Source organism: Salvelinus fontinalis, chromosome 16 (genome assembly GCF_029448725.1).
Source record: "Salvelinus fontinalis isolate EN_2023a chromosome 16, ASM2944872v1, whole genome shotgun sequence".
NCBI classification, from domain to species: Eukaryota; Metazoa; Chordata; class Actinopteri; order Salmoniformes; family Salmonidae; genus Salvelinus; species Salvelinus fontinalis.
Genome location: NC_074680.1, coordinates 8,015,324 through 8,039,518, shown reverse-complemented (window position 1 = coordinate 8,039,518; position 24,195 = coordinate 8,015,324). Strand labels below are relative to the sequence as shown.

The 24,195-nt window shown below is 48.8% G+C and overlaps 1 protein-coding gene across 4 annotated transcripts in view; it reads left to right on the top strand.

The window, feature by feature from the left end:
* The window catches only part of asap2a (ArfGAP with SH3 domain, ankyrin repeat and PH domain 2a), a 96,272-nt gene extending 72,362 nt beyond the window's left edge, over positions 1-23,910 (top strand). For 2 of the 4 annotated variants that reach the window (XM_055864287.1, XM_055864289.1), the window contains 16 exons: positions 957-1,005; positions 1,297-1,463; positions 8,773-8,906; positions 9,914-10,008; positions 10,467-10,656; positions 11,217-11,302; positions 11,590-11,705; positions 12,996-13,063; positions 13,205-13,312; positions 13,495-13,741; positions 14,740-14,892; positions 15,300-15,417; positions 15,740-15,795; positions 16,022-16,077; positions 16,774-16,893; positions 20,773-23,910. In XM_055864287.1, the coding sequence (XP_055720262.1) occupies positions 957-1,005; positions 1,297-1,463; positions 8,773-8,906; positions 9,914-10,008; positions 10,467-10,656; positions 11,217-11,302; positions 11,590-11,705; positions 12,996-13,063; positions 13,205-13,312; positions 13,495-13,741; positions 14,740-14,892; positions 15,300-15,417; positions 15,740-15,795; positions 16,022-16,077; positions 16,774-16,893; positions 20,773-20,847 (1,838 nt within the window). In that variant the 3' untranslated portion in view covers positions 20,848-23,910. Of the gene's footprint in view, positions 1-956; positions 1,006-1,296; positions 1,464-8,772; positions 8,907-9,913; positions 10,009-10,466; positions 10,657-11,216; positions 11,303-11,589; positions 11,706-12,995; positions 13,064-13,204; positions 13,319-13,494; positions 13,742-14,739; positions 14,893-15,299; positions 15,418-15,739; positions 15,796-16,021; positions 16,078-16,773; positions 16,894-20,772 lie in introns of all 4 variants that reach the window. The other 2 variants (XM_055864286.1, XM_055864288.1) reach the window with 1 other exon arrangement.
* The last annotated feature ends 285 nt before the right edge of the window (positions 23,911-24,195 follow it).

Sequence of the window (24,195 nt, the reverse complement as noted above, 5' to 3'; positions counted from 1 at the left end):
ACTGTAGTTGACAGTCAGTGTCTTACTGTGTGGACTGTAGTTGACAGTCAGTGTCTTACTGTGTGGACTGTAGTTGTCAGTCAGTGTCTTACTGTATGGACTGTAGTTGTCAGTCAGTGTCTTACTGTATGGACTGTAGTTGACAGTCAGTGTCTTACTGTATGGACTGTAGTTGACAGTCAGTGTCTCACTGTATGGACTGTAGTTGACAGTCAGTGTCTCACTGTATGGACTGTAGTTGACAGTCAGTGTCTTACTGTATGGACTGTAGTTGACAGTCAGTGTCTTACTGTATGGACTGTAGTTGACAGTCAGTGTCTTACTGTATGGACTGTAGTTGACAGTCAGTGTCTCACTGTACGGACTGTAGTTGACAGTCAGTGTCTTACTGTATGGACTGTAGTTGACAGTCAGTGTCTTACTGTAGTTGACAGTCAGTGTCTTACTGTATGGACTGTAGTTGACAGTCAGTGTCTTACTGTAGTTGACAGTCAGTGTCTTACTGTATGGACTGTAGTTGACAGTCAGTGTCTTACTGTATGGACTGTAGTTGACAGTCAGTGTCTTACTGTATGGACTGTAGTTGACAGTCAGTGTCTTACTGTATGGACTGTAGTTGACAGTCAGTGTCTTACTGTATGGACTGTAGTTGACAGTCAGTGTCTTACTGTATGGACTGTAGTTGACAGTCAGTGTCTTACTGTAGTTGACAGTCAGTGTCTTACTGTATGGACTGTAGTTGACAGTCAGTGTCTTACTGTATGGACTGTAGTTGACAGTCATGAACGTGTCCTTTTTTGTTTCTTATCCATCCCTGGTACTCACACAGTCTTGTCAGCCGGGGGCTTTGATTGGCTCTTAAGGGAATTGCTCTCAGCTCTTACATGTTCTGGTCTTTAATAAGTGTCTTGTTCCGCTATGTCTCTGACCCACCCCTATCATCCCCCCTCTTTTAGATGACAGAACCTATCACTTTCAGGCCGAGGACGACCCAGAATGTCAGATGTAAGTATGTGTTCCTTCCGTGTGTGTGTACCGGTCATGTGAGAGTGTGTCCTGCTGATCCCCCATACGTCTTTCCACACACAACCCACACGTTTCCATCACGTTTGGGTTGTGTGTGTGTGGGAGAAAGGTGTGTGTGTCCTGTTTCTCCCCACACCTCTTCTCACACTTAACACATCCATTTTTCCACCCTCTAGTCTAACCCAATGTTGACCCTGCCCTCACCCCATCCTCACACACGCACACGCACACACACACTAACTTCCCCCTGTGTGTGTGTGTGTGTTTCAGATGGATCTCTGTGCTGCAGAACAGCAAGGAGGAAGCACTGAATAATGCATTTAAAGGGGACCAGCACGTTGGGGAGAACAACATAGTGCAGGAACTGACCAAGGCCATCCTGGGAGAGGTCAAGAGGATGACGGGCAACGACATCTGCTGCGACTGTGGCGCTCCCAGTGAGTGACCGGGCGTAACATACATGTTACCACAGACACACAGACACAATACCACCTATGTGTAATTCATCATACAGCCTTTATGAATGCACAAAGTGTATGAAGGAGCCTTGAACTGTTTGACTTTATTGTGCTAGACGTCACTTATTCATGGGTTGTACGGGTTATTCACAGATACGGTTACCAAAGTGTTATGAGTGTAATGAACGCCATGTGGTCACTTTACACCGGGGGATGAGGAATGCAGCCAGTCTTTAACAGCCAGTCGTTAACCTGTATCAGAAATAGCTCTTCCCCTCTAAGCACATGCAGGTAGTTCCTACTAAGGACACTGTTACCTACTTACCTGTTACCTCTCTATCTCTTCTTCTTTTTCGCTCTGTCTCGCTCCTCGCTCTGTCTCGCTCCTCGCTCTGTCTCGCTCCTCGCTCTGTCTCGCTCCTCGCTCTGTCTCGCTCCTCGCTCTGTCTCGCTCCTCGCTCTGTCTCGCTCCTCGCTCTGTCTCGCTCCTCGCTCTGTCTCGCTCCTCGCTCTGTCTCGCTCCTCGCTCTGTCTCGCTCTGTCTCGCTCCTCGCTCCTCGCTCTGTCTCGCTCCTCGCTCTGTCTCGCTCTCTCTCGCTCTGTCTCGCTCTCTCTCGCTCTGTCTCGCTCTGTCTCGCTCTCTCTCGCTCTCTCTCGCTCTGTCTCGCTCTGTCTCGCTCTGTCTCGCTCTCTCTCGCTCTCTCTCGCTCTCTCTCGCTCTCTCTCGCTCTCTCTCGCTCTCTCTCGCTCTCTCTCGCTCTCTCTCGCTCTGTCTCGCTCTCTCTCGCTCTGTCTCGCTCTCTCTCGCTCTGTCTCGCTCTCTCTCGCTCTGTCTCGCTCTCTCTCGCTCTGTCTCGCTCTCTCTCGCTCTGTCTCGCTCTCTCTCGCTCTGTCTCGCTCTCTCTCGCTCCTCGCTCTCTCTCGCTCCTCGCTCTCTCTCGCTCCTCGCTCTCTCTCGCTCTCTCTCGCTCCTCGCTCTCTCTCGCTCCTCGCTCTCTCTCGCTCCTCGCTCTCTCTCGCTCTCTCTCGCTCCTCGCTCTCTCTCGCTCTCTCTCGCTCCTCGCTCTCTCTCGCTCTCTCTCGCTCCTCGCTCTCTCTCGCTCTCTCTCGCTCTGTCTCGCTCTCTCTCGCTCTCTCTCGCTCTGTCTCGCTCTGTCTCGCTCTCTCTCGCTCTCTCTCGCTCTCTCTCGCTCTCTCTCGCTCTCTCTCGCTCTGTCTCGCTCTCTCTCGCTCCTCGCTCTCTCTCGCTCCTCGCTCTCTCTCGCTCCTCGCTCTCTCTCGCTCCTCGCTCTCTCTCGCTCCTCGCTCTCTCTCGCTCTCTCTCGCTCCTCGCTCTCTCTCGCTCCTCGCTCTCTCTCGCTCTCTCTCGCTCCTCGCTCTCTCTCGCTCTCTCTCGCTCCTCGCTCTCTCTCGCTCTCTCTCGCTCCTCGCTCTCTCTCGCTCTCTCTCGCTCCTCGCTCTCTCTCGCTCCTCGCTCTCTCTCGCTCTCTCTCGCTCCTCGCTCTCTCTCGCTCTCTCTCGCTCCTCGCTCTCTCTCGCTCCTCGCTCTCTCTCGCTCTTCGCTCTCTCTCGCTCTTCGCTCTCTCTCGCTCCTCGCTCTCTCTCGCTCCTCGCTCTCTCTCGCTCCTCGCTCTCCATCCTCTCTCGCTCTGTCTCGCTCCTCGCTCTGTCTCGCTCCTCGCTCTGTCTCGCTCCTCGCTCTGTCTCGCTCCTCGCTCTGTCTCGCTCCTCGCTCTGTCTCGCTCCTCGCTCTGTCTCGCTCTGTCTCGCTCTGTCTCGCTCTGTCTCGCTCTGTCTCGCTCTGTCTCGCTCTGTCTCGCTCTGTCTCGCTCTGTCTCGCTCTGTCTCGCTCTGTCTCGCTCTCTCTCGCTCTCTCTCGCTCTCTCTCGCTCTCTCTCGCTCTCTCTCGCTCTCTCTCGCTCTCTCTCGCTCTCTCTCGCTCTCTCTCGCTCTCTCTCGCTCTCTCTCGCTCTCTCTCGCTCTCTCTCGCTCTCTCTCGCTCTCTCTCGCTCTCTCTCGCTCTCTCTCGCTCTCTCTCGCTCTCTCTCGCTCTCTCTCGCTCTCTCTCGCTCTCTCTCGCTCCTCGCTCTCTCTCGCTCCTCGCTCTCTCTCGCTCCTCGCTCTCTCTCGCTCCTCGCTCTCCATCGCTCCTCGCTCTCCATCTCCATCTCTCTTTCTCTCTCTCTCCATCTCTCTTTCTCTCTCCATCTCTCTTTCTCCCTCGCTCACTCTCTCCATCTCTCTTTCTCTCTCGCTCTCTCTCGCTCCTCGCTCTCTCTCGCTCCTCGCTCTCCATCCTCTCTCGCTCTGTCTCGCTCCTCGCTCTGTCTCGCTCCTCGCTCTGTCTCGCTCCTCGCTCTGTCTCGCTCCTCGCTCTGTCTCGCTCCTCGCTCTGTCTCGCTCCTCGCTCTGTCTCGCTCCTCGCTCTGTCTCGCTCCTCGCTCTGTCTCGCTCCTCGCTCTGTCTCGCTCCTCGCTCTGTCTCGCTCCTCGCTCTGTCTCGCTCCTCGCTCTGTCTCGCTCTGTCTCGCTCTCTCTCGCTCTGTCTCGCTCTGTCTCGCTCTGTCTCGCTCTGTCTCGCTCTGTCTCGCTCTGTCTCGCTCTCTCTCGCTCTGTCTCGCTCTCTCTCGCTCTGTCTCGCTCTCTCTCGCTCTGTCTCGCTCTGTCTCGCTCTCTCTCGCTCTCTCTCGCTCTCTCTCGCTCTCTCTCGCTCTCTCTCGCTCTCTCTCGCTCTCTCTCGCTCTCTCTCGCTCTCTCTCGCTCTCTCTCGCTCTCTCTCGCTCTCTCTCGCTCTCTCTCGCTCTCTCTCGCTCTCTCTCGCTCTCTCTCGCTCTCTCTCGCTCTCTCTCGCTCTCTCTCGCTCTCTCTCGCTCTCTCTCGCTCTCTCTCGCTCCTCGCTCTCTCTCGCTCCTCGCTCTCTCTCGCTCCTCGCTCTCTCTCGCTCCTCGCTCTCTCTCGCTCCTCGCTCTCTCTCGCTCCTCGCTCTCTCTCGCTCCTCGCTCTCCATCGCTCCTCGCTCTCCATCCTCTCTCGCTCACTCTCTCTCCATCGCTCCTCGCTCTCCATCCTCTCTCGCTCACTCTCTCTCCATCTCTCTTTCTCTCTCTCTCCATCTCTCTTTCTCTCTCTCTCCATCTCTCTTTCTCTCTCCATCTCTCTTTCTCTCTCCATCTCTCTTTCTCCCTCGCTCACTCTCTCCATCTCTCTTTCTCCCTCGCTCACTCTCTCCATCTCTCTTTCTCTCTCGCTCACTCTCTCCTCTCTCTCGCTCCTCTCTCTCCTCTCTCTCGTTCCTCTCTCCTCTCTCTCGTTCCTCTCTCTTCTCTCTCGCTCTCTCTCCTCTCTCGCTCTCTCTCTTCTCTCTCGCTCTCTCTCTTCTCTCTCGCTCTCTCTCTTCTCTCTCGCTCTCGCTCCTCTCTCTCGCTTCTCGCTCTCTCTCGCTTCTCTCTCTCTCCATCCTCTCTCGCTCACTCTCTCGCTCTCCATCCTCTCTCGCTCACTCTCTCCATCTCTCTTTCTCTCTCGCTCACTCTCTCCATCTCTCTTTCTCTCTCGCTCACTCTCTCCATCTCTCTTTCTCTCTCTTTCTCTCTCGCTCACTCTCTCCATCTCTCTTTCTCTCTCCTCTCCTCTCTTTCATCCTCTCCTCTCTTGCTCTTTTTTTCCTCTCTCCTCTCTCACTCGCTCCTCTCTCTCACTCGCTCCTCTTTCTCTCGCTCTCCATCCTCGCTCCTCTCTCTCGCTCCTCTCTCTCGCTCTCGCTCCTCTCTCTCGCTCTCTCTCGCTTCTCTCTCTCTCGCTTCTCTCTCTCTCTCTCCATCCTCTCTCGCTCACTCTCTCGCTCTCCATCCTCTCTCGCTCACTCTCTCTCCACATCCTCTCTCGCTCACTCTCTCCATCTCTCTTTCTCTCTCGCTCACTCTCTCCATCTCCCTTTCTCTCTCGCTCACTCTCTCCATCTCTCTTTCTCTCTCTTTCTCTCTCGCTCCCTCTCTCCATCTCTCTTTCTCTCTCTTTCTCTCTCGCTCACTCTCTCCATCTCTCTTTCTCTCTCTTTCTCTCTCGCTCACTCTCTCCATCTCTCTTTCTCTCTCGCTCACTCTCTCGCTCTCCATCCTCTCTCGCTCACTCTCTCGCTCCACATCCTCTCTCGCTCACTCTCTCGCTCCACATCCTCTCTCGCTCACTCTCTCGCTCCACATCCTCTCTCGCTCACTCTCTCGCTCTCCATCCTCTCTCGCTCACTCTCTCCATCTCTCTTTCTCTCTCGCTCACTCTCTCCATCTCTCTTTCTCTCTCGCTCACTCTCTCCATCTCTCTTTCTCTCTCTTTCTCTCTCGCTCTCTCTTTCTCTCTCGCTCACTCTCTCCATCTCTCTTTCTCTCTCTTTCTCTCTCGCTCACTCTCTCCATCTCTCTTTCTCTCTCGCTCACTCTCTCGCTCTCCATCCTCTCTCGCTCACTCTCTCTCTCCACATCCTCTCTCGCTCACTCTCTCGCTCCACATCCTCTCTCGCTCACTCTCTCGCTCCACATCCTCTCTCGCTCACTCTCTCGCTCCACATCCTCTCTCGCTCACTCTCTCGCTCGACATCCTCTCTCGCTTACTCTCTCGCTCGACATCCTCTCTCGCTCACTCTCTCCATCTCTCTTTCTCTCTCGCTCACTCTCTCCATCTCTCTTTCTCTCTCTTTCTCTCTCTTTCTCTCTCCATCTCTCTTTCTCTCTCCTCTCCTCTCTTTCATCCTCTCCTCTCTCACTCGCTCCTCTTTCTCTCGCTCTCCATCCTCGCTCCTCTCTCTCGCTCATCTCTCTCGCTCTCGCTCCTCTCTCTCGCTCTCGCTCCTCTCTCTCGCTCTCGCTCCTCTCTCTCGCTCTCGCTCCTCTCTCTCGCTCTCGCTCGTCTCTCTCGCTCTCGCTCCTCGCTCTCGCTCCTCTCTCTCGCTTCTCGCTCCTCTCTCTCGCTTCTCGCTCCTCTCTCTCGCTTCTCGCTCTCTCTCGCTTCTCGCTCTCGCTCTACATCCTCTCTCGCTCACTCTCTCCATCTTTCTTTCTCTCTCTTTCACTCTCTCTCTCTATCTCGCTCTCTCTCTCTCTCTCTCTCTCTCTCTCTCTCTCTCTCTTTCTCTCTCTCGCTCTCTCTCATCCTCTCCTCTCTTGCTCTTTTTTTCCTCTCTCGCTCACTCTCTCCATCCTCTCTCGCTCACTCTCATCTCTCTTTCTCGCTCACTCTCTCCATCTCTCTTTCTCGCTCACTCTCTCGCTCACTCTCTCCGTCTCTCTTTCTCTCTCGCTCACTCTCTCCATCTCTCTTTCTCTCGCTCCTCTCTCGCTCCTCTTTCTCTCGCTCTCCATCCTCGCTCTCGCTTCTCTCTCTCGCTCCTCTCTCTCGCTTCTCGCTCTCGCTCTACATTCACTCTCGCTCACTCTCTCCATCTCTCTTTCTCTCTCCATCTCTCTTTCTCTCTCACTCTCTCGCTCTCGCTCGCTCTCGCTCGCTCCCTCTCCCTCTCCCTCTCCCTCTCCCTCTCTCTTGCTCCTCTCTCTCTCTTGCTCCTCTCTCTCTCCCTCCCTCGCCCTCTCTTCTCTCTCTCTCGCTCTTCATCTTCGCTCTCTCTCTCCATCTTCGCTCTCTCGCTCCCCCTCCCTCTCCCTCTCCCACTCCCTCGCTCCCCCTCCCTCTCCCCCTCCCTCTCCCTCGCTCTCTCCCTCGCTCTCTCCCTCGCCCCCTCGCTCTCTCGCCCTCTCGCCCTCTCTCTCTCTCTCCTCTCCCTCTCCTCTCTCTCTCTTGCTCCTCTCTCTCTCCTCTCTCTCCTCGCTCTCTTCTCTCTCTCTCTCGCTCTTCATCTTCGCTCTCTCTCTCGCTCTTCATCTTCGCTCTCTTGCTCTCTCACTCTCTCTTCATCTTCGCTCTCTCGCTCTCTCTCACTCTCTCTCATCCTCTCCTCTCTTCCTTCTCATCCTCTCCTCTCTCTCTCTCGCTCTCTCTCTTGCTCTTTTTTTCCTCTCGCTCGCTCCTCTCTCGCTCCTCGCTCTCTCTTGCTCTCCATCCTCGCTCGCTCCTCTCGCTCGCTTCTCTCGCTCGCTTCTCTCGCTCTCTCTCTCGCTTCTCTCGCTCCTCTCTCTCGTTCCTCTCTCTCTCTCGCTCCTCTCTCTCTCTCGCCCCTGTCTCTCTCGCTCTCTCGCCCCTGTCTCTCTCGCTCTCTTGCCTCTCGCTCTCTCGCCCCTCTCTCTCTCGCTCTCTCGCCCCTCTCTCTCTCGCTCTCTCGCCCCTCTCTCTCGCTCTCTCCGCTCTCTCTCTCCGCTCTCTCGCTCCGCTCTCTCGCTCCCTCTCTCGCTCCCTCTCTCGCTCCCTCTCTCGCTCCCTCTCTCGCTCCCTCTCTCCCTCTCTCTCGCCCTCCCTCTCGCCCTCCCTCTCGCCCTCCCTCTCGCCCTCTCTCTCGCCCTCTCTCTCGCCCTCTCTCTCGCCCTCTCTCTCGCCCTCTCTCTCGCCCTCTCTCTCGCCCCTCTCTCTCTCTCGCTCCTCTCTCTCGCTCCTCTCTCTCTCTCGCTCCTCTCTCTCGCTCCTCTCTCTCTCTCGCTCCTCTCTCTCTCTCGCTCCTCTCTCTCTCTCTCGCTCCTCTCTCTCTCTCTCTCTTCTCTCTCTCTCTCGCTCTTCATCTTCTCTCTCTCACTCTCTCTTCATCCTCTCCTCTCTCCCTTCTCATCATCTCCTCTCGCTCTCTCGCTCTCTCTCTCATCCTCTCCTCTCGCTCTTTTTTTCCTCTCTCCTCGCTCGCTCGCTCGCTCCTCTCTCTCGCTCTCTCTCTCGCTCCTCTCTCTCGCTCTCTCTCTCGCTCCTCTCTCTCGCTCTCTTGCTCCTCTCTCTCGCTCTCTCGCTCCTCTCTCTCGCTCTCTCGCTCCTCTCTCTCGCTCTCTCGCTCCTCTCTCTCGCTCTCTCGCTCCTCGCTCTCTCTCGCTCGCTCCTCTCTCGCTCCTCGCTCTCTCTCGCTCTCCATCCTCGCTCCTCTCTCTCGCTCCTCTCGCTCTCGCTCCTCTCGCTCTCTCTCTCGCTCCTCTCTCTCTTGCTCCGCTCTCTCGCTCCTCTCTCTTCTCTCTCTCTCGCTCTTCATCCTCGCTCGCTCGCTCTTCATCCTCGCTCGCTCGCTCTCTCTTTCTCTCACTTCTCATCCTCTCTCTTTCTCTCTCCTCTCCTCTCTCTCATCCTTTCCTCTCTTGCTCTTTTTTTCTTCCTCTCTCCTCTCTCGCTCTCCCTCCCTCTCCTACTCTCTTTCTCTCCCTTCTTCCCAGACCCTACCTGGCTCTCCACCAACCTGGGCATCCTGACCTGTATTGAGTGTTCTGGGATCCACAGGGAGCTGGGAGTCCATTACTCTAGGATCCAGTCTCTCACACTGGATGTCCTCAGCACCTCTGAACTCTTGGTAAGAATTAATTTTGTGCTAGATCGCTCAGCACACATCAGCTAGTTTCACATTATGGCGATAAGGTGCTGTGGTGCTGGGAGGTTAGGCACAGTCATGTTGGAAAATACACAGGTGGCACATCCGCTTAGGTTAGTTAGCAAAACCTTGGAAAACACTGGCTCTCCCAGTGCATTGCCATTCTTGCTGTTATAATGGGAGAATCTCAGTAGCGTGTCCTTGATTCCTCGCGTCCTCTCACCTCTTTTTCGAAACCCATTGGATGAGAAGGTCAGAAGTCCCTTCTGGAAATCAAATTGAGATTCTCCCAATGTGAAAACACTTTCCCAGTGCAGCTGATGATTTACTGCTGGTGGGAGAGTAGCAAGTATACCAATGCCCTTGTCCTAATTCTACTGAACTCTCCACCCTCTGCTGCACTCCATTGGGATAGATACAGTACAGTATTACAGAAGCTTGGAGCTGCTTCCACTTTGCATATTTCACATGTCATCTGGCTTTCTAATATCAATTTGGTGCAATTTATTGGCCGTAAATCATTTGGGGCTGAAATGTTTTTGCCGCTAATTCGAGATGATTGCCCTTGTTAAGACGCCAGGGGGTTTAATCATTAGCCAAACAGTTGCGAAAAAACATTCCGTTTTGCAACTAAAACGAGAGTTTCTGTTGGACAAATTCAGGTAGGTCCCTATCCGCTTCGTTCCGTTTGTTTCCGTTACGGAAACGTTTTGCAACAGAATCGGTGGAATGAATACGCCCCAGTCTTTCACATTATTTGGCCACAAGGAGATGGTTGGAACGCGTGGAGTGCGCACACACACACACACACACACACACACACCATTGATTTTAAGCGTTTGCTGAAGTAGCAGAGCAAAATAAATGGAGTATGAGATGAATGTGTACAGTATAAACTGTACTGTAGCACTCTCAGATAGAAGGCTCATTTGCACTTTTTTTGACTGTCGCTCTGGTTAGCTCTTACCTGTTTGTGTGTTACCATGAAGCTGGCCAAGAACGTGGGGAATGCAGGCTTTAACGACATCATGGAGGCGTGTCTATCTGCGGAAGATGTGGTCAAACCCAACCCTGCTAGTGACATGTAAGCTCTCTCTCGCTCTCTCCCTCTCTCTCTCTCTCTCCCCCCCTTTCTATCCCACTAGTTATCTCGCTCTTTCCCCACACGCAAACACTCTACCCTCTCCTTCTTCCGTCAGTGTAGACCACAACAGAAACGGATGTGGCTGTGAGGCTACATGAGGAAATGGTTCCAGTTTTTAGTGACAAAATTCCAGCGACTATTTCAGCATTTTGCACGTAAAAAAATTCCCTGCAAACTATCGAACTTAGTTTGAAGTGTTTTCGGCCTGCAGTGCAGCTTTGCTAGCATCGGTTTGGCTGCTTATAGTCATTAATTTGGAATTCTGTAGCCAGAAGTAAATAATGGATTATTGTGGATTCTGGGCCTTCAGACACAACTAAAGGTAATTCGACCCAAATATACATTCTGGCTGAACTTTCCCCTTCTTTATGTCTATGGCCTTTCTCCTTCCGGTGCAGGCAAGCCCGTAAGGACTTCATCACAGCCAAGTACACAGAGAAGCGTTTCGCCAGGAGGAATTGTCCAGACGGGGCGTCCAAGCTGCACACCCTGTGTGATGCGGTCAAGGCCCGGGACATCTTCTCTCTGATCCAGGTGTACGCGGAGGGAGTTGACCTGATGGAGCCCATCCCCCTGGCCAACGGACATGTGAGTCTACATGTCCACACCAATACCCCCTGTCACACGAGCGTGCTGACCCCAGCCACACTGTGCTGGTACAATATTTTATCCACATTGTCCTTTCCGGGCCTACGCTGTACAGCTCGGATTGGCTTGGTTCTGCTTGGCTCAGTAGTGGGAATTAACCCCAACTCTCAATTGACTTCGTTTTAGCTTGGGTGGGGATGTTTTACATTGGGAACACGACTGTGCGTCAACATTTGATCTGTCCAGGTGCTCTCAACTGCCACAGCTGTAGTGGAATTGAAATGGCAGTATTTTGGTTGATTCTCTTTGCTGGGCATGTGAAAAACAACTGCTCCTGGGAGTGTAAATGCTTTGTAAAATAGATCAATCATCACTACAAACACCTGGCTCACATTCAGGTCTATTACTGCTTGTACTGCCTATAGCAAAGCAGACTGCCAAAAGGGTGCATATGTGCAGGTTTTGATCAAAGTCCAGGTGTTTCCATTTTGGCTCTGATATGTCTTTGTGTCCCTGAGGTCTCACCACGGTCATTTTGGATCTTCTGTGTGTGGTTGCAGGAACAAGGAGAGACGGCCCTTCACCTAGCGGTCAGACTAGTGGACAGGACCTCGCTCCATATCGTCGACTTCCTCACTCAAAACAGGTAAGGGGATAAAAGTAAACGTCAATGAGCTTTTTGTAGAAACACTACCCGTCATGACAACGACTCAACAGATGTCAAGAACAGTCATAACAGCTTATGACGACTGACTTAACACGGTCATCACACAAACTACTCGGTTATTGTTTTTTAACACAGTCCCACAGAATGCAAATTAATTTGTTCAGAACAAGTGCTGAAATAATGCTGATGAGTGACCGTTGTCCTGCGTTTACGGCTATCCTTCCAACTCTCACTGACCGCCTTCCCCTGTCTGTTCTCCCCCGCAGTGTGAACCTGGACAAACAGACAGCCAAAGGCAGCACGGCCCTCCACTACTGCTGCCTGACTGACAACATGGAGTGTTTGAAACTGCTGCTGCGGGGCAAGGCATCCATAGACATTGGTAAGAGAACATTACATCTCTCTTCTACTGGGAAGGACTCGTTTGGAAACAGCATGGATACAAAATGCTAGCGTAGACTTTGTTTATTGTTGTCGAGTGTAGTGCAAGAAACGGATTCATGTCGACCAATAAACCTGATTCATGTTTTAATTCATTGCTATAGAAATTATAACTAATAGACTGCCAAACAGAATTATTAAGACACACACACACACACACACACACACACACACACACACACACACACACACACACACAGAAGCACCTGAACGTGCCTTGCTTTGGTCAGGCAGAGTTCCCAGAGGCCCTTGGTTTGCCAAGAGACCCTACTTTCTCACAACAGCTCAAACGCTCTGCTTCAGTCTGACTCCATACAAACCGGCCCACGATGAGAACGCGATGATGAGAAAGAGAGACACACAGACTATTTAGTGTGGGAATCCTGCTAATGATCTCTCTCCCGCAACAGAGTTGACAAAGGGAACAGGGGGCCACGGTCTGTGGACCGGCGTGTGTCGTCATGTGCCGAGGATTCTCCTTGTTTCACACACTATCTAGTTTACAGAGACGGGGAGGGGAGGTGTTGTTACAAACGCGGCTGTTGACAAACATGGCTTGACAAACATGGCTTACTGCCAAAGCAGTCGGCGCCCTGGCAGGCTAGAGGTATGCCTGCGTTGTGTTGACAGGCTGTTGAGTTGGGTGTAGATGTCTTTCTAATTCATGCTGTCATAGCCTAGAGGTGATAATTGTGTCTCGGGTTACTTGTCAGTGCTCATCTATGAGGTGTTGATCTCGAGTGGTGGAGGACACAGGCTATAATTTAGTAAATGGATGTATACGAAGTAAATGGATGAATACGGAGTAAATGGATGTATACGGAGTAAATGGATGAATACGGAGTAAATGGATGTATACGGAGTAAATGGATGAATACGGAGTAAATGGATGTATACGAAGTAAATGGATGTATACGGAGTAAATGGATGTATACGGAGTAAATGGATGAATACGGAGTAAATGGATTAATACGGAGTAAATGGATGAATACGGAGTAAATGGATGAATACGGAGTAAATGGATGTATACGAAGTAAATGGATGTATACGGAGTAAATGGATGTATACGGAGTAAATGGATGAATACGGAGTAAATGGATGAATACGGAGTAAATGGATGAATACGGAGTAAATGGATGAATACGGAGTAAATGGATGTATTCGAAGTAAATGGATGTATACGAAGTAAATGGGTGATAAATGAATGGATGACGATGATGTCTTCCTGTAGCTAATGAGTCTGGGGAGACGCCGCTGGACATCGCTAAGAGACTGAAGCACCTGCAGTGTGTGGAGCTGGTGAGTGGTGTGTGTGTGTGTATCTTTAGCAAGATAGTGACTCCTCATCTCCAAGCTTTATTTGAGCCATTAATCACCGTCTCGTGTGTGTGTGTGTGTGTGTGTGTGTGTGTGTGTGTGTGTGTGTGTGTGTGTGTGTAGCTGAACACGGCGTTGGCGGGGAAGTTCAACGTCCACGTGCACGTAGAGTACGAGTGGCGTCTGCACCATGAAGACATGGACGAGAGTGACGAGGACCTGGATGAGAAGGTGAGGGTGAGGACTCACTTCAGATTATACACACACACACATCATGAACTCACCACACACACACACACACACACACACACACACACACACAAGTACATACATACATACATACATACATACATACATAACACAAACACACCCTGATGACCTTTCTATAACATTTTGACCCTGTCCTCCCTCAGCCCAGCCCCCACCGGCGAGAGGAACGCCCGGTCAGCTGCTACACCCCTGGCTCCAACTCCCACCGCCAGCCCAGCCCTGCTTCCCTGGCACGGGACGCTTCCAGTCTGGCCAAGGACAAGCAGCGTGGTGGATACATGCCCAACCTGGTCAACAACGAGACCTACGGCACCATCCTCAACGCCAGCCCCCCCGCGCCCGGGGGGCCCACCCCCACCTCTGCACCCCCCCTGCCCCCACGAAACATAGGTGCTTTGTCTTTCTTTTTTTATGTGATAGCAAGGTGGGCGCTGCGTGTATAGAGAGCCACATTCGTTTGGCGAAACGTTCCAGATTCTATGAACAAGTTTAGTTTGTTCAGGGAATCAGTGTGAATGCTATTTGAACACTGGTTTTTAGTTTTAGAATGTTCAAAAAATGCTCCTGATTTTTGAAGTTATCGTGATCCATATCAAATGACCCCGGCATCAAGCCCTTTTCAACCCAGATTCACCTCTCGTCCTCCTCGTAATTTTTGGAGAATTATATTTATAATACATGCCCAATGTGTTCAGTTCAAATAGAGAGAAATCTCAATTTGGCCACGTATCTGTCATAGAGTGTAGATGGCCTTCTCTAATTAGTGCATGGCCCCATGGTGCCTTGTGTGGCGCTCTGACCTATTTGAAGGGCAGAGAGGACTCTGGGTAGGGAGCATGGACAGTTACATTGGCGGCGGCAGAGTGAGCTAGTGAGTTACTTTTCCGAAAAGTTCTCAGTCTGTGCTCCATAGTCCATGATGAGAGTTAGACTGAAAATAACCCAACATATCGCTGGAAAGCAATTTGAACTCAATTGAAAATGGTCCAAAAAAGTTCAATTCCTGAATTGAATTTGCGTCCGACTGCTCACATTCCACCATGCTGAACAATTTGATTCAATTCAACTCACTCACTTCGAAGCACATGTTGTCTTCACTTACTAGGGCCCATTGCCCCACAAAGAGCATTGGCCATCTGCAGCTCCTCTCCAGCAAACTAGACTTTGGGCAGTCTTATCTATTTAATTCCAGGAGTACCCAATCTTTCTGTGTTCTGCTTTGGTGTCAATCATCAATCAATCAATCAAATGTATTTTATAAAGCCCTTTTTAACAGCAGCAGTTATGTAAAAGTGCTTTGCAGAAACCCAGCCTAAAACCCCAAAGAGAAAGCACTGCATGTCTCCAGGTGCCAAAGCATATCTTCTCTCCCACTCCTCCCTCCCCAGTCCAGTTGTCAGGTCTGGGTGGGATGGTCCAGTCATCAGGGTCCTCTGGGTGGAAGCCTGGCTCTATAGACCTGGGGGTCCGACAGAGGTCCTCCTCAGACCCCCCCAATATCCACCCCCCCGTACCCCCCATGAGGGTCACCTCAACCACTGGTAGGCACCTCACCTCCAGGCCTTGTTGTCTGAACACATTATAATCATAACCACAATCATTATCGTAGTCAAAGTAATCCTGGTAAAGGATTGTACATAGCGTTATTGTCGATAGGTCATGTTACATGTTATAGGTCATGTTACATGTTATAGGTCATGTTACAGTATATATAAGGCACATGTAGTATGTTTACAACATGATGTACAAAGACGACACCGAGGAGAAAAACACCCAGTTTAGAAGAAGAGAAAGAGATGGGTAACTTGCATAGAGATCGAAAGAGGACTCCTCTTTGTGTCTGTGCCATTATGGCGTCTGTGACAGCCTCAATGGCGCTGTCTATGCTATCTCCATTTTGTCTATCTAGAGCCCTCGTTCAACCTCTTATCTCTCTCTGTCCCCCCAGGTCTTGCTCCTCCCCCCGTGGCCAAGACAGTGAGTATGATAGAGGCGATGAACCAACAGTCTAAACCAGGGACCGGACAGGGCCACAACAGAGCCCCCACACCTAAGTCTCCTTCTGGGTGAGCGCACACACACACACACACATGTTGGGGACACACCCTGCCTGAGGCAGCATGTTTTACTTTGATGAACACAAAGCAAGTTTGCCTTTGGAAAATAGCGTGTAGTGTTTCTGGTTTACCACTTCATTAACTTCCAAGCCGAGCTCTCCTAAAAGACAAACAGCTTAGCACTATTCCTCCACATGTCTCTACTCAATCTCCCACGGGTCTGAGTTGTGTGACTGTTGCAGGGAAATGCACCGTGGGGTAAATGTGTGCGTGTTGATTTGAAGCACATCCTAAACAGCAGCTGACTACAATGTCTGTGTTTTTTTTTTAGCAACGACAAAAGCTTCAGCAAAGGACCGACTCGAACTGGGTCCATCGAAAGACCAGGTGGGTGTTAATTAAAAGAAAAAAAAAAAAAAAATTTGGGGATTTACTCTGTGTCTGTAAATAATCTGTAAAAGCATGATAAGTAGCATAGTCAGATAACATACGGGCCTATTCGTAACATTTCTATCTGTGGGTCCCCTGCAGACAATCTGGTTGTGTGATTTTTGTCTGTGTGGAACAGTTTGTGTTTTCACGACGACGTCATCCAATCCTCTTCCTCCCCCAGCTAAAGAAGTGCCGGGATCGCTGCCTCCCGCCCCCATGCCTAGGAAGACCTATCCGGTGAGTTCCCCTGACCTACCGTTGACCTTATATGATCGTTTGCCCTGTTGTTGGTTGTGATTGGACAGTCATGGACAATACAGAGGCACTTATTGGACTTCTCCATCTGATCTCGTCATTGTTTTTCAGCTGGTCTTATTGTCCCATCGCACTCTGAGTATCAATGGCTCTAACAGTGTTTTCTCCTTCCTGTACCCCTTGGAACATGTGATGCTAAGTGGGAGGGACATCTTGAAGTGTGTACTTGTTCTTGACAGATGGGGAAACCTCTCATATCTCTGTCCCTAGCTCAGTGCTAGCAATCTGTGTCATACGGGTTCACCATGTAAACCACTGACGGATCAGGGATAGCCTGTGGTGAAGACATGCGATGCACAACTCGCCCAGCCTGACAGTTACTGTGTCCTGTGTCATTTGTCTGCTGTGCAACCCTCCAGCGGTCAATGTGGAAGTGGGCGTCGAGCATTCCAACGGAGTGACGGTTAGATACTTCAGTTAAACGACAGCATCTGTCTGCAGAACGGTACACCTGCCTGTCTGCATAGAAATAGAATGACTAGAATGGGACCATGGCAATTTGACAGTGCATTTGTCATGGGTGCCCTCAATATGGCCACCGTTACGGAAGGTTGACTTGAATGGGAATGTTGGTTCTAGTAATTATATTGCTATGCCCGTCTGGCCGTCTCTCTTCAGAAGCAGAGGCCCAAGCGGGTGAAGGCCATCTACAACTGTATGGCGGACAATGCAGACGAGCTGACCTTCTCTGAGGGGGAGGTGATCGTGGTGGATGGGGAGGAGGACCAGGAGTGGTGGGTGAGTGTCAACTCTAGATCAGGCTACTATTTTGTGTGTTGGATGTGTGAGAAGTGGGGTGTGTGTGTTTGTCTTCATTCACACGCAGTGAGAGCAGTCCGGCCCAGTTCTAGTCCAAATCTGGCCTATTCCAGAGAGAGTCCACTGAGCATGTGCCAGAAATCTTGGTGGCCCCAGCAGCACAAAGCAATGACCTCATTCTAGCCATCCTTCTTTCTCTCCCACCCTCCCTTCCTCTCCCACCCTCCCTCTCTCCCGCCCCCGCCTGCCTTCCTTCCTCTGCGGAGTCCGTTGTCTGAATACAGACCAGCTGCAACTTGTTTTTTCCAAAAGCCACCTCTGTAAACATGACCGTATTTAGTCACTTATTCTCCATGGGACTTTGTGTTATAGATGCCTTTACAAATGCCTTCCGCTCTCTTTTTCTGACTTCAATGGCATTTTGTTTATGGCCGCGCCTGAGTTGACAACAACTGAAGCAGAATTGAAAAGGTGTTAGAAGTCAAATGTGTTTTTCTTCTGCTGATGACTCTTAAGGGGAAAGTAATCCAAAAGTAACTGTACAAATAATCAGATTACGTTACTGAGTTTGTGTAATCCAAATGTTATGTTACTGATTACAATTTCGGGCAGTTTACTAGTAACTGTAACGGATTACATGAGAAAGTAACCTACCCAACCCTGCCATAAGCTACAGTGCCTTCGGAAAGTATTCAGACCCCTTGACTTTTTCCACATTTTGTTAGGGAACAGCCTTATTCTAAAATGTATTGTTTTTTTTTCTCATCAATCTACACACATTACCCCATAATGACGAAGCAAAAATAGATTTTTAGAAATTTTTGCTAATTTGTAAAAAAAATTAAAACTGAAATATCACATTTACATAAGTATTCAGACCCTTTACTTAGTATTTTGTTGAAACAACTTTGGCAGCGATTACAGCCTTGATTCTTCTTGGGTATGACGCTACAAGCTTGGCACCTGTATTTGGGGAGTTTCGATCGGGTTCAAGTCTGGGCTCTGTCTGGGCCACTCAAGGACATTCAGAGACTTATCCCGAAGCCACTCCTGCGTTATCTTGTGTGCTTAGGGTCATTGTCCTGTTGGAAGGTAAACCTTCGCCCCCCCCAGTCTGCGCTCTGGGGCAGGTTTTCATCAAGGATCTCTCCAGTACTTTGCTCCGTTCTGACTAGTCTCCCAGTCCCTGCCACTGAAAAACATCCCCAAAGCATAATGCTGCCACCACCATGCTTCACCATAGGGATGGTGCCAGGTTTCCTCTAGACATGACGCTTGGCACGCTTGGCAACTGTTACAGACCTATATCTATCCTACCCTGCCTTTCTAAAGTCTTCGAAACCCAAGTTAACAAACAGATCACCTACCATTTCGAATCCCACCGTACCTTCTCCGCTATGCAATCTGGTTTCCGAGCTGGTCATGGGTGCATGTCAGCCACGCTCAAGGTCCTAAACGATATCATAACCACCATTGATAAAAGACAATACTGTGCAGCCATCTTCATCGACCTGGCCAAGGCTTTCGACTCTGTCAATCACCACATTCTTATCGGCAGACTCAACAGGCTTGGTTTCTCAAATGATTGCCTCGCCTGGTTCACCAACTACTTCTCAGACTGAGTTCAGTGTGTAAAAGGGGGGCCTGTTGTCCGCACCTCTGGCGGTCTCTATGGGGGTGCCACAGGGTTCAATTCTCGGGCCGACTCTTTTCTCTGTATACATCAATGATGTCACTCTTGCTGCTGGTGATTCTCTGATCCACCTCTACGCAGACGACATCTTTCTGTATACTTCTGGCCCATCTTTGGAAATGTGTTAACAAACCTCCATACAAGCTTCAATACCATACAACATTCCTTCTGTGGCCTCCAACTGCTCTTACATGCAAGTAAAACTAAATGCATGCTCTTCAACCGATCGCTGCCCGCACCCGCTCGTCTAGCATCACTACTCTGAACGGTTCGGACTTAGAATATGTGGAAAACTACAAATACCCAGGTGTCTGGTTAGACTGTAAACTCTCCTTCCAGACTCACATTAAGCATCTCCAATCCAAAATTAAATCTAGAATTGGCTTCCTATTTCACAACAAAGCATCCTTCACTCATGCTGCCAAACATACCCTCGTAAAACTGTCTATCCTGCCGATCCTTGACTTCGGTGATGTAATTTACAAAATAGCCTCCAACACTCTACTCAGTAAATTGGATGTAGTCTATCACAGTGCCATCCGTTTTGTCTCCAAAGCCCCATATACTACCCACCACTGCGACCTGTATGCTCTCGTTGGCTGGCCCTTGCTTTATTTTCGTCGCCAAACCCACTGGCTCCAGGTCATCTACAAGTCTCTGCTAGGTAAAGCCCCGCCTTATCTCAGCTCACTGGTCACCATAGCAGCACCCACCCGTAGCACGCCCTCCAGCAGGTATATTTCACTGCTCACCCCCAAAGCCAACTCCTCCTTTGGCCGCCTCTCCTTCCAGTTCTCTGCTGCCAATGACTGGAATGAATTGCAAAAATCACTGAAGCTGGAGACTTATATCTCCCTTACTAACTTTAAGCATCAGCTGTCAGAGCAGCTTACTGATCATTGCACCTGTACATAGCCCATCTGTAAATAGCCCACCCAACTACCTCATCCCCATGTTATTTATTGTTTTTGCTCCTTTGCACAGTATCTGGGGTACACGCACAGCGTTGAGATTGCCTGTAATGACAACTAGCTCAGTCCGATGATGCTGTGATACACCGCCCCAGACCATGACGGACCCTCCACCTCCAAAATCGATTCAGAGTACAGGCCTCGGTGTAATGCTCATTCCTTTGACAATAAACGTGAATCTGACCATCACCCCTGTTGAGACAAAACACGCGACTCGTCAGTGAAGAGCACTTTTTGCCAGTCCTGTCTGGTCTAGCGACGGTGGGTTTGTGCCCATAGGTGACGTTGTTGCCGGTGATGTCTGGTGAGGACCTGCCTTACAACAGGCTTACAAACCCTCAGTCCAGCCTCTCTCAGCCGATTGTAGACAGTCTGAGCACTGATGGAGGCGTGATGTTCAGACGTGCAGGTGTTGTTACTGCGAGGACGATCAGCTGTCTGTCCTGTCTCCCTGTCTTGGGCGTCTCACAGTACGAACATTGCAATTTATTGCCCTGGCCACATCTGCAGTCCTCATGCCTCCTTGCAGCATGCATAATGCAGATTCACGCAGATGAGCAGGGACCCTGGGCATCTTTCTTTTGGTGTTTTTCAGAGTCAGGAGAACGGCCTCTTTAGTGTCCTAGGTTTTCATACTGTGACCTTAATTGCCTACCGTCTATAAGCTGTTAGTGTCTTAACGACCGTTCCACAGGTGCATGTTCATTAATTGTTTATGGTTCATTGAACAAGCATGGGAAACAGTGTTTAAACCCTTTACAATGAAGATCTGAAATTATTTGGATTTTTACGAATTATCTTTGAAAGACGGGGTCCTGAAAAAGGGACGTTTCTTTTTTTGCTGAGTTTAGAAACATCTCAAGGATGATCAATGTTAACAGGATGCACCTGAGCTCAATTTCGAGTCTCATAGCAAAGGGTCTGAATACTTATGTAAATAACTATTTTTTTAAATAAATTTGCTAACATTTCTACAAAACTGTTTTCACTTTGTCATTATAGGGTATTGTGTGTCTTTAATTCGTTTTTATTTAATCAATTTTAGAATAAGGCTGTAATGTAACAAAATGTGGAAAAAGTCAAGGGTTCTGAATACTTCCCGAAGGCACTATATGCAAAAAGTGTGTGTGTGTTTTGTCCCAATTATCATTGTGTTATTCTGTTCTCATTCTGAATCATTCTGTTCTCTCCCAGCTGGGCCACATCGAAGGAGAACCTATGAGGAGGGGGGCTTTCCCCGTCACATTCGTACACTTCATCATGGACTGAAAGTCAAAGGTCAACACAGGACCTGGAATGGAAACCATGGAAATGCCCTCCACCTCCCCACATTTTTGTGGAGAAATTATCTTTGTCATCATCAAAGCTTGTGCCTGCACCGACACTAAAGAAGAGTGAAGTGTCGATGCCCAATGCTTTGGCTATACAGTCTGTGTTGCCATGACAACAGATACACCCTTTACTCCAGGAATGTCATGTGACTCTTTTAGGCCAAGCCTGCAAAGGCTCGGGGGGGAAACTGTGTTTAGACTTCTGACACCATCTGACATAAAAAAAACGATGATTGTAGTAGATAACCTCTTGCAATAAAATGCACTTTCTGCTTATTTATCCTGGTCGCGACATTTAGAGGATTATTGACAAAATGAAGGTTCTGTTAATAAGTATTTCACTCTGTTGTCTTTGGTTTTGTGAATTGTACAGACAGTTCTTCAAGGACAGCTGACGGGGGCAGTAATGTGTATCTTTAGGATTTCTTTCACTTATTGTTAATGTGAATATAGTCAATATGCTTACATTCCATCTCCTTGCATGGTTAAAGGGTGAACATATTTTTTAAACGCTTAACTGCTTAATAGGCAAATACATGTAAACTTTATAGGACTCACAATGTGGGAAGCAAACTCAGTGGTGTAGTGGTGCCTGGAGAAGTGGGTATACTATAATTTGGCAAAAATAAAATACCAAAGGCCTGCCTGGTGAAGGTGTGGAAAAACTCTGACAAAAAATGATAAATCACATGTTGGTCTTTAACAGTAAGGCCAACCCAAGCGGTACTGTGCAAGTGGGCTAATAGTAATTCAGTCAAACAAATTCTCTCCAAGTCACACTTTTTAATAGAACATCCAATTTAGTTGTTTTTCTAAGTCCACAACAATGCCACACCAGGAGACCACTTTTGAGGTGTGCTAAAAATCAAATGTATTTTTTCTGTAGTAATTATCCTTTAATTCAACTGTGCAGACACCTATCACTCTTTGGTTAGCGGTGTTTCTGTAATGCACATGAGATGGAGTTGTCAAAACAAATGGCCACCGGATTGATGCAAATAATCATGCTGCCAGGTAGGATAGGCCCCTTTGTAGCTAGTTAACATTTAATTTAGAGTTTTTGGGGGGAAAGCCTTTCCATCTAGGCTACAAGAAGATTATTAGGCCTATGATTAGCTTTGCTATATTTTTCCTGTTCCTTAATTATTAAACGTCCAGGTTTCAAACGTCATGTTATGGGGCATGTCCTACATTCTTAAAAGTAGCCTATAGTTAAAATCCCACCATATATAAACATGGAGGTAATTATTTTAGACATCCTCATATTCACGCTCCGGCTCTATTGGTTTCTAAATCCGCTTTCTTTCATTGTTTATCACACAAAGGCATTATCGTAGTCATATTAGCAACCCGTAATAATTGTTGCGTCTTTAGAGCTTCCCTCTTTCAAAATGTCTCTGTCCATGAAACCGCTCGCATGTGCAGTGCACATTTTAGAATGAGTTTTCCTGCTAATTGCATTTTGGAACATTTGCGTGTGACCCTACCGCCATGTGCACATTACTGCGCTTAAAATGTGAAGAAATAATAGTTCAACGTTTTAAGCTAAACATTCTGATCTGATCCATCAGCCTTATTCATTGATACGGCGTATCCCTCCACCACACTAGCCTACTTTGATATACATCGTGGGATTAAGAAATTGAGTATACCCTCCACTACACCACTAGCTAAACATAATTCAAAATGGTGCTAACCCAGTAATATGCTAGGAGTCCTCCCCTATGGGTGATCCACTGTCCCCATTTCTAGACAATTTAGGCCTGTATTTAACTGGGAGAACCCAGGCTCACTATCCTACTGTGTGCGCTGACCTGCATGCGTGCATGTGCATATCAGCTTGAAACAATAGAAGTTACTTACAGCACATCATCTCCATTTAGATGGCCTACAGTGTGGTACCAGATTTACTGCATTAGCCCGTCTGACATTTTTACTCTGTTTATAAAATGCCTCATTGTTGCACTTCTTACCCTTTTGGTATAATATCAATATCATCAGTGAAATGGATGTTGTGAACTATCTGAGCTGCATAGATCACACTTTAAATGTGAACCACCATCTTTCTGTGGCTCTGGTCAAAAGTAGTGCACTATATTTGGGACATAGACAGTGAGAGAGAGATCTGCAGAGGGGTTTATGCACCTCATGGGGCAAGGGTGATGGCTCCTGTCCTGTGGCTCTTTTATCTGTGTGGACAGCAGGCTATCAAATGGCACACACACAGAGGTACATGTGGACACACATGCACATAGTTGTCATTGTGCTAAAAATAACTTGTCCTTTGAGGTGACATTGTAAGGGGGATGGCAATACCAAATGACACACTTGAAAGGACAATGCAACTACTTTTATGCACTCTTACACACACACACACACACCTACCATAGTATTCAATCTGATTCATAGTGCTCAGCCTATAATTCTACCATAGTCCACAACTTGATTACTAGCTGGGACCAGCATTAGTTACAGACCACCCTTGTTTTATATATCCTAGGTCCCATACTGAAGAGTATGTTTTAAACTTTAATATTCTTACAAAGCATTTGACGTAATGTCTGATTTTGGTTGCAGAGCAACTCTTATCTATACATGTTTGATGTTTAATCTTAAATGGGACATACACTACCCTCAATTGTGAATGAACTACGATAGACGACGACAAGAGGCGTCGCATGTAAAAATGTATGTGTCACACTGTTCCTCCCCATATTAACTCACTGGAAATGGGATGGTTCATCTGTAAATGTACATAGATATTTAAATGTATGAAATAAGAGTTCACGACCTTGGCAGTAACTGTCTTTGAATGCACTGCGGTGACGTGCTGTTTTCTAGCTGGTGTTCAGTGTGTAGTCTAGCAGTGTACACACAAACCCAAGGCTGAGAAGCTATTCCATTCACACTCATTGACTCTGGATCACAGCATTGACTCTAACCTATTGTGCAAAATAAATTGAGAAATTGAAACTGGAATAATAAAATTAAATAATTCCCAGTGTTTTCTTCTCTTGCATTTATCATAAGTGTATTGTTGCTTCAACAGTGTGTAAATGCTGTGTAGTATGGTGATTTAAGAGTGCTAGACTATTAGATTTGTAACTTCCTGGGCAGTACACTAAATATAATAGTAATGCAACAAGAGCTCCCTCTGGTGGAGAATGGTCAAACCCACTACAGCCCAATCCTATGTATGGGCTATGTCCATCGTTTCTAACTTGTGTTCTGGTGCCATACCACTACAACCAAGGTTTACATCCACACTGAACTCTATAGAGAGTAC